We start from the raw sequence: 10,217 nt of genomic DNA on the forward strand, positions 1-10,217 counted from the left end.
TGGATGGGATCCTGAAACAGAAAAAGGACATTAGGAAAAACACTAAGGGAATCTGAATAAAGGATAGAGTTTGGTTAATAACATCTCAGTGTTGGTTCACTAATTGTGACCAATGTGTCATATTCATGTAAGATGTTAATAATAAAGGAAACAGGGTGCAGGTGTATGGGAACTCTTTGTATTGTCTTTGCAATTTTTCTGTGGATCTAAAGCTATTCTAAAAGTATATAGGGAATTCCCTGGCAGTCCAGTGGTTAGGACTCTGCACTTTCACTGCCAAGGGCCTAGGTTCAATTCCTGGTCGGGGAACTAAGATCCCACAAGCCGTGTGGTGTGGCCAAAAACAAGAAAAAAATAAAAATAATAAAAATAAATAAAAATATATAAAATTTTAAAGAGGCAACTAATGGATGTGAGTAGGAACTTACTGCTCTTCCCAGCAACAATCATTTGGGGCCTACCATGTGCCAGACACATGTAAAAGTGATTTACACACCCCTTCACAACAGTGCTGTGAGCTCGGTATAATCTACATTTTATAGATAAGGAAACTAAAGCACAGAGAAGGTAGGTAACTTGCTCTCAGTCACACAGCAAGTTTAATGACAAATGAAGGGCTTGGGTTTACACACCCCTTCACAACAGTGCTGTGAGCTCAGTATAATCTACATTTTATAGATAAGGAGACTAAAGCACAGAGAAGGTAGGTAACTTGCTCACAGTTACACAGCAAATTTAATGACAAATGAAGGGCTTGGGGGCTTCCCTGGTGGCGCAGTGGTTAAGAATCCACCTGCCAATGCAGGGGACATAGGTTCGAGCCCTGGTCTGGGAAGATCCCACATGCCGCGGAGCAACTAAGCTCGTGTGCCACAACTACTGAGCCTGCTCTCTAAGCCCACGAGCCACAACTCCTGAGCCCATGCGCCTAGAGCCTGTGTTCCACAATGATAAGCCACTGCAATGAGAAGTCTGTGCACTGCAACGAAGAGTAGACCCCGCTCGCTGCAACTAGAGAAAGCCCACATGCAGCAACAAAGACCCAACGCAGCCAAAAATAAATTTATTATAAAAACAAAAAAACAGTGCACACTTTCCAATTTCCCCACCTTTAAAAGAAAATGCTAGAGTTTAAAATTATGGCACATCCAAAACACTGACAACATCAAATGTTGGTGAGGCTGTAGAACAAGAACTCCATACACTGCTGATGGGAAAGCAAAATGGTGCAGCCACGGTGGAAGATGGCGCTACAGATTGAATATGTCCCCTCCAAGGCGCTACAGACTGAATATGTATTCTCCCTAACCCAAATTCCTATGTTGAAACCTAGCCCCCAGTGTAATGGTATAGAGGTGGGGCCTTTGGGAGGTGAACGGGATCAGTGCCCTTACGGGAGACCCCAGGGAGCAACCTTGCCCCCTGGTACCATGTGAGGACACAGTGAGAGGACAGCCACCTGTGAAACAGGAAGCAGCACCTTAACTTTGGCCTCCAGAACTCTGAAAAGTAAATGTCGGATGTTTTTAAGCCCCAGCTCTATGGTGTTTAGCTATGGCAGTCTGAGACAGACAGTCTGGCCGTTTCTCACAAGGCTAGACATAGGCTGACCGTGTAACCAACAATCGCGCTCCCAGGCATTTACCCTGGCATGTTGAAAACCTATGTCCACACAAAATCTGCACACGAATGTTTACAACAGCCCTATTAATAATTGCCAAAAACTGGAATCAAGCAGATGTCCTTCAATAAGTGAATGGATAAACAAACTATGGTACATCCATCCAGTGGAGGATTAGGATAAAAAGAAATGAGCTATCAAGCTACAAAACTACATGGAGGAACCTTAAATGCATATTGCTAACTGAAAGAAGCTGGTCTGAAAAGGCTATAGACGGTGTGATTGCAACTATATAACATCCTGGAAAAGGCAAACTATGGAGACAGTAGAAAAATCAGTGGTTGCCAGGGGTTACGGTGGAGGGAAGGATGATTAGGTGGAGCACAGAGGACTTTTAGGGCAACAAAACTATTCTGTATGATACTGTAACAGTGGATACGCGATATTATGCCTATCGTACGTCACAAAGCATGACCCCTAAGTAAACAATGGACTTTAATTAATAATAACGTATCAATGCTGGCTCATCGCTTTTAACAAAGGTACCACACCAGTGCAAGATGTTAATAACAGGGGAAACTGAGGGAGGGCATGTAAAGGTCACCTCTATAGGTTCTGCTCTTTTTTGTTTTTCTAGAAATCTAAGCCGCCTAAAAAATAAAATCTATTTTAAAAAATACGGCATAGAAAACAATTTACTAGTGGTAGAGATAAATAATCCAGCAAAACTCCATAGCAATGAGGAACATAACCCGACCCCCTTAACATTTACAGCAAAGTGAAGGTTGTGTAAGAAGTGAAGAGCTGCCACCCAACACTGAACACAATCACAACAGAAGGACATTCCCTACCAAAAACAACATAAAGACTCTAACCAGGAGGCTGCCTCCTCACAGTATCTCACCAAAAGTTATGAGGCAGAAGTTTAGTTCATGCCTGGAAGTTGTTCTTAGTCTTGATTTTTAGTTTCAACAAGAAATTCTGAAAGTGTTTCAACAGCCCTAAGTGAAGGAAGAAGGGCAGACATCGTCGTCCGCATCTGCAGGGAATGGACCTTACACATTTAGGGCTGAGTGGTGTCTGAAGCAGAAAGAGGGCTGTGTCTTTGAGAGGCCCCAGTGCCTGCAGTTAGAAAATGCCGTTTGACTTGCAAACTGGATACGGAGCTGTTGATGGAGAAGACTGCCGAGCCATGAGGTCACTCCTTTTTTATGCAGCCTCTTTTCCTGCCCATAACCACACACTTTACTCTCTTCTGACGATGACTGAGGTTCAAATTCTGCCTCGTAAAGTAGGGTTGCAGTGGTAATGGAAAAAGTATCATCACTTGTAAAACTTGGAAAATGCAACATGAGATTTCTGTGTGCTTTAGAGAGAGAGAATTAACACACATAAAGCAAAAAAAAAAAAAAAAAAAAGGAGAGGAAAAAGAGAACAAAACATCTGCTTTTCATCAGCAAACAGTCATAGCAAGGGGCAGCAAGGGCTGAGTTCACTGGAGTGTCCCAGCATTTAGAAATCCTACATCCAGACTCCTCGAAGCAAAGCTCTCTGATAAACTTTTGAGAAATACATATTGAGTGATGTCCATGAAATCCATATGGTATAAGAACCTAAGTTGTTTCTGAATTTCGGTTGTTTTTATCGACGGTTCCAACATCCTCTAAGGAATATTCCTGTGTAAATCTTCCACTTCCAGCTCCCACATGCTTTCATGGAGGGGATTATCAGAAAGATCTGTCATCTTCACAGCCTGCAGGCATGGCTCCGGTTTGCAGGCCTGAACCACTCCCATCACCATCACATACTTTCCTAGAAGAAGAAAAGCCCAGTGGTAAAGTTCACATTGATAGAGAAGATAAAATCAAAACAGACACCTTAAGTCCTTGAGAGGGCTTAAATTTATCAGGGAGGCAAACTGGAGACAAAAAAAAAGCAGAGAGTAGATACCAAAGTGCCAAGGCAGCTAGTGGTCAAAATACATATATTGCCAACAAATTCCGCATTTAACCTGGAGAATGACATTTGTATCTTCTTTGGTTTCTGGTTTTAAAATGCTAAAACAGGGACTTCCCTGGTGGCGCAGTGGACAGGACTCCGCACTTCCAGTGCAGGGGACCCGGGTTCGATCCCTGGTCAGGGAACTAGATCCCACATGCATAACACAACTAAGAGTTCACGTGCCCCAACTAAGGAGCCAGTGAGCCGCAACTAAGACCCCACACAACCAAATAAATAAATATTAAAATAAAATAAAATGCTAAAACAAAATCACAGCACACTGCATAAAGCTATCACGCCCAAAGAGTGGAAGAGTCTCTCACATCAGAGGAAGAGTTGTAATTAGACAGACTGCTCTAAGGCGGGGCCTGAAAACCCGAGCTTTTCTCTTCTCCCTGTTCCTTGCTCCATGCCAGAGCCTGTGACTGGTCTCTGTGCACAGGACTGGTCCCCCTTCTGCAAAGACAACCCCTGACAGCCCCAAAGCAAATCCAATTTTCCCTTTATGTTGCCAAAAGAGCTGGGCAGGTGGTAGCACCCCCATGCCACCGTCATTGCAACTGCCTGGGACCAATGCCTGCCACCTCCTGCCGCCAGCTGGGCATACACAAGCAAATCAACAAGAGGGCAGGCTGCCATCACAAGGATCTAGTGACATATTAACCACGACGCTATTCCCATTCCCTTGGGGAAGTGGCTCTCCTTGAAAGCAAAAATGGCCAGTCTTAACCACACAAAACTCAACTGTGTAAAAAACCCCAAACACAGCAGGAAGAGCAGGCACGTCGCCAGCCCCCACTGAGTGCCCCTGCGAGGCTGCTTTAATCACCCTGCTTCCAACATCAGGACTGGGTTTGTACCCGGGCCTGGGGCTCTGACTGAAGGAAGCCAGGCAGGCTGACACCTTACCCTCTGGTCTATCAGCTCCTGGCACGGCGTACTTAGGTTTCCCTGAACCCATCCCTACATTCTACCCGAGCAAGTAACGTGGGGTCCCTCAGCGACGGAGGCTCATTCTGAAAATACACTTGTCATACCCTCTGAATGGGCCTAAAAAGCTGGTGGAGATGGAGCCCTCAGAAAATGACTGAAGACCCTGGAAAGGAAGAACAAGCCCACAGACAGTCCCAACAGGCGAGGTAAAAACGGAATCCACATACTCAAAACCTACATACACCAAGGCGTATAACACGGGTATAATACGGGTGAACTCAAAGGCCTGAGCTCTTTCCTCCCGAGAACAGACCACCTGGTTACTAGTCTGGTTCATTCTACCCACACTCTCTCCCCCAGCCAGAGTCTCTCTCCACTGTCTCTCCTTCTCCTTCCCCATCACGCCCCTCCCTTCTATCAGGCCTTCACCCCGACCATACAGGCCTGGATCAGTTGTCCCTCTTCTGCGCCCACGACATCACTTTGTGTTTCAGTGGCCTGCTTACTCCTCAGGCTCCCTATCTGAAGCCAGTGTCAGACTTGTCAATCAAGCCCTGGTATTAATTAGCAAGAGGAAATGGTACGGCCCAGGCACACAGGCCAGTAGGTAAGTCAGATGGGTTCACCAACGTGCAATGCCCACTCAGGTACCTACTGGTGCCAACCTTATGCCAGGGCTGGGGCCAGACATGGGAGACAGCCCCAGCTTGCCTTCAAAGAGCATTGCCTGGGGACCAGCACACCAAACGGCTCGTGCTACATGCTACGCCAAGGGTGGCAAACTTTTTCTGTAAAGGGCCAGATACTAAATATTTCAGGCTTTGAGGCCATCGCGTCTCTGTTGCAACTATTCAGATCTGTAGCTGTAATGGGAAAACAGCCCTAGACAATACCTAAATGACGGTGCTCCGATAAAACTTTACTTATGGACACGGATATTTGAATTTCATATATTGATACTTTTCCCATGTCATGAAATCTTCTTCTGTTTTTTTTTTAACCATTTGAAAACATTTTTAGCTCATGGGCCGTGCAAAAACAGGTGGCAGCCTGTAGTTTGCCGATCTTGTGCTAGACTAACATTGCAATGGAGGGCAGACAGAGAGGGAGGTTGAAGGATGGCGCCAGGGTGGGGTGACAAGCGTGCAGGAGCACTGCCTAGTAAAAAAACATTGGTCACTATGGCCTAGGAGCTGTGTTGAGGACATTTTTTAAATGTATTGAATCCACACAACAGGCAGGAATTATTGGTCCCTTTGGTAAGAGGTCCAGAAAGGTTAAGAACAGCGCTCCTGGGAGCTCAGCCAGAAAGGGCCAGGGCCAGAAAAAGTTCAACCTAATACTGAGAATAGTTGTCAGAAAGACACAGAGCCCGCCCTGCCATAGTCTGGCCCAGTGGTTCTCAAAGTGTGGCCCCCAGGCCACCGGCACCAGCAGCACCTGGAAGCCGGTTAGAAATGCAAATTCTCAGCCCCGCCCAGACCAACAGACTCAAACTCTGAGGGTGGTGCCCAGCCGTCAGTTTTAACAAGCCCTCAGGGTGAGTCGGATGCAGGCTCAAATTTGCGCACCACTGGTTTAAAAGGAAACAGTAGTGAACTACAGCCTAAGACAGTCCCACGAAGGAGGGGTACAGCAGGGCTCCTCATTCCTGGGAACTGGGGAGAGCTTCCCAAAGGAAGGTACATTTGAGTAGAGTCGTTAGGGATGAACCAAGTTCCCCACTATGATATTTTCCAAAACTTGATAGGGAGAAAAAAAATCACCCGTGGGGAAGGGACTCTGTTAACAAATACACATGCTGGGGGTCCCTCCCCCGGAGACTCCAGCCGGGAGGGCTGGTGGAGTCCTCGGAAACTATTTTTTGAATGGGCTGCAGGTGATGCTGATCATCAGAACTGCTTGGGTGGCGCTTGGCTGGGGAGGGGAGGGAAGAAAGGGTATCGAGGCGGGGAACCAGCACCGCAAACACCGGGAGGTGGGACGGCCAGGCCCCGCCCCCGGGCGGTACAAACCCAGGGTCAGCCACGGTGTCGACTCCGGCTGTTACCTGGGACGAGGCAGGGCCGCCCGCGCGGCACCCGCTCCAGGCCGCAAACCGAGAAGGCCCCGCTCGGGTCCCGCAGCCGCGCCTCGCCGCCGCCCGCCGCCAGCACCGTGCCCTGCATCCATACGGCCGTCAGCTCCAGCGGCCCGCGGCCCGCCGCCTCCCGCGACAGCCGCCACGCGCCCGGGCAGCCCTCCGCGTCGCGCCGCAGCTGCTCCGCCAGAACCTTGAGCGGCGGCGACCGCGGCAGCCTCACAGACGCGGGGCACCCGCCGGGCGAGGAGGCAGTGGGCGCCGCCGCCATTCTGCCCCGCCTCCTCTTTCCCGCCAACCTTGATGAGCGGCGAGACCCGGTCCGCAGCCACCAATCAGGGCGCGCTGGCGGAGCCGGCCAGTGGTCGGCGTTGGGAGGCGGGGCCGCCGGACAGAGCGGCCCCACTCCCACCCCAGGAGTGCGCAGGCGTACGTAAAGAAAATAACCGACCCGCAAGCTAGGAATGGATGAAATGAATTAAAAGAGAAAAAATAAATGGAGGGAGGTACAGAACTCCCTGTTTCCAGGCACCTCAAAATTTGGCGTGCACGCAAATCATCTGGAGAATGTGAGTATTCATCTTTATATCGCCTTGCCTAGTACGGTTCTCTGAGGCTAACAAATAACGTGCAAATACTGAAATGGATTGTAGCAATGGTGAGCCTATGTTTATTGGGAGTTATCAAGAATCGAGTCGAGAGATAAGGCTGTAAAGGGGACAGGAACAGCTAGTAAAATTGCCCTTTCTTTTATTACTATTTTTATTTATTATATTTTAATAACAAAATAATTTAAAAGTTAATAAGATATATTACTGTATTTTTCACAAAAGGAATGAATGTTCATTGTAGAAAATTTAGAAAAGGAAATCTAGAATAAGAAAAGAATTGTAAAAATCACTCAGCGATATCTACCCACTATTGGTGTATTAGCATTCAGGTTTAAAAATATATACATGTGTATATATATTTTTATACACAAATATTGTTTTGTATATTACTTTCACTTAATAATAAACATCTTTCCATATCAACAAATATCCCTCTGCTTCCTCTTGAATGACTGCGTTAAGATTCTATTTGTCTCATCACCTACCTAACCAATATCCTAGAGGTGGACATTAGGCTATTTCCAGTTTTTCACTTTATAAGTCGCTACTGTGAACCTATCTAGAGCTAAATCTTTGTGCATGTTTCAGATAACTTTCTAGAAATAGAATTGCTCCCGAAAAATTGCATGTCCCCAATCAGTCAAATCCACAAATCCTAAACCAAGCAATCCTGTAAATCAAGACCAGTTGTCAGAAGACTTTGTCCTCCCAGGGCCTCCCGCAATACCTGGCTTACAGAGGGTATTCACCAAGAGGTCGATTTTTATAAAGCAGCTAAGAAATACTCAGCCAGGTTCTGACCTAAGAGCTTTAAAGGGAGTATCCCATGTACCCACACCCTGTAAATACTGTTCTACAAAGGGGGAAACGAAGGCTCACAGAAGCTAGGTGGCTTGCCCACAGCCTCTCTGGCAGTAGCCTCCGTGGGATCCTGGCCTCTATACCTCAACCCTAAGTTGTAGAGTAACCAAGCTTCTAACTTGAGAAGGAAGCAGAGATTTTAACCAGGAGAGAATCCCACCCGCTTCAAGCCTGGTGAGTCCCCACTGGCCTTCCCCAAAGCACCTGAAGGCCAGAAAAGTGATGGGGAAGGGAGTTGAAGTAAAGCCCTGGGAATTTCCCACCATTCTCTTGGCCTTCAAATTTGTGTGTGTGTGTGTGCACGGATACACACACACACACACACACACACTGGGCACTGATATGTTCAGACTAGTGTTTTGGAAAGATCACTCTGCCAGCAACATGCATGGAGCTTGAGGGGTGTCCCAGTTTATAACCTCCTATGGTGTCATCCCTCCACCTGGAATATGAGCATCCCTCCAGGCAGAGCAAAATGTACAAGGAGGGCCCAGAAAGGAGACAGAGCAGGAAGCACTGAGCAAACTGCCAGGATATCAGAACGGCTGGGACACAGAGTGCAAACAGAGGAGTGGGGATATAGGAGGCTGTACCTACATAACCTCACTTCTTACCCCCATTTTACAGATGATGAAACTGAGGTTCAGGCTAATGACAAGGCTGAGGCCACACAGCTAGCGAGGGGTGGAGCCAGGACTCAACCCAAGTCCATTTGACCCCAAACTTCATGCTCCTTGAACCACACCTGCCATTTCACTGTCCACACTATCGCCCATCTCCCCATCAAAGATGTCTCAGGGGCTTCCCTGGTGGCGCAGTGGTTGAGAGTCCGCCTGCCGATGCAGGGGACACGGGTTCGTGCCCCAGTCCGGGAAGATCCCACATGCCGCGTGCCCCGGTCCGGGAAGATCCCACATGCCGCGGAGCAGCTGGGCCCGTGAGCCGTGGCCGCTGAGCCTGCGTGTCCGGAGCCTGTGCTCCGCAACGGGAGAGGCCACAACAGTGAGAGGCCCGCGTACCGCAAAAAAAAAAAAAAGATGTCTCAGTACCTTTGCTCATGCTGTTCTCTGCCCGACATGCCTTCCCCCAGTCTCTCCCAGCTAACTCAGTCACCACATGCCTGCCACCACCAAGACCACTTCTCTTCAGGGAGCCATTCTTGAGCCCACAACTGGAGTCAACCCCGCCCTTCCAGACCAGGCTGCTGACACCCCTAATCCAGGGTTTCTCAGCCTCAGCCCCACTGACGTTTGGGGCGGGGTAATCCTGTGTTGAGGGAGCTGTCCTGTGTGCCCTGTGGGATGTTGGGCAGCATCCCCGGCCTCCACCCACTAGATGCCAGTAGTACTCTCCTCAAGGTGGCAATCAGAAGTGGCATCAGGGCTTCCCTGGTGGCGCGGTGGTTGAGAGTCCGCCTGCCGATGCAGGGGACACGAGTCCATGCCCCGGTCCAGGAAGATACCACGTGCCGCGGAGCGGCTGGGCCCGTGAGCCATGGCCACTGAGCCTGCGCGTCCGGAGCCTGTGCTCCGCAACGGGAGAGGCCACAACAGTGAGAGGCCCGCGTACCGTAAAACAAACAAACAAAAAAAAAAGTGGCTTCAGACATTGCCAATGTCCCCTGGAGGGTGAAATCACCGCCTGCTGAGAGCCACTGCTGGCATCTACAGACTCACTGCATTCTGTCTTGAACCATAAATACTTGAGTCTGAGTCCACCTCACCAGCAGATCAGGGGTCTAAACTCTGATGCCAACAGCGGCCAGGCAGGTAACCCTGGTGGAGCAGTGACACACTGGCCTTCACAGGCCCCAATAAAGGGGCCAATCACACTTGTGTAGGGCCTTCCTGGGCCCCAGCTTCCCAGTGAGATCAAAGACTCCTGCAAGGGGGTTTCCTGCCACCTTGAGGACAAAAGTAAGGCAAGGGGCATTTTGGGCCTTGGCCTCACACTCAACCTACACATTCACCAGTTCCTGGGCAGATCAGGCCCAAAACGCTTCTGATTGCCAGGAACAAAACCAAACCCTAGTGCCCAAGGAAAAGAGTTTGTTCTGGAAGATTATCCACGCAGTAACATCTACTAGAAAATGGCAAAACTGTCATTAGCC

The 10,217-nt window shown here is 48.8% G+C and overlaps 1 protein-coding gene across 1 annotated transcript; it reads right to left on the minus strand.

Annotated features, from left to right (window-relative positions):
- Positions 1-2,226: 2,226 nt before the first annotated feature.
- Positions 2,227-6,906, minus strand: RMI2 (RecQ mediated genome instability 2; the record flags this gene model as incomplete). Its single annotated transcript, XM_082856339.1, has 2 exons — positions 2,227-3,433; positions 6,606-6,906. 2 exons carry the CDS (start codon positions 6,904-6,906, stop codon positions 3,285-3,287), a joined length of 450 nt encoding a protein of 149 aa, XP_082712465.1. The 3' UTR covers positions 2,227-3,284.
- Between the last annotated feature and the right edge of the window lie 3,311 nt (positions 6,907-10,217).

This window comes from Leucopleurus acutus (assembly GCF_964270905.1).
Source record: "Leucopleurus acutus genome assembly, chromosome: 16".
Taxonomy (NCBI): Eukaryota; Metazoa; Chordata; class Mammalia; order Artiodactyla; family Delphinidae; genus Leucopleurus; species Leucopleurus acutus.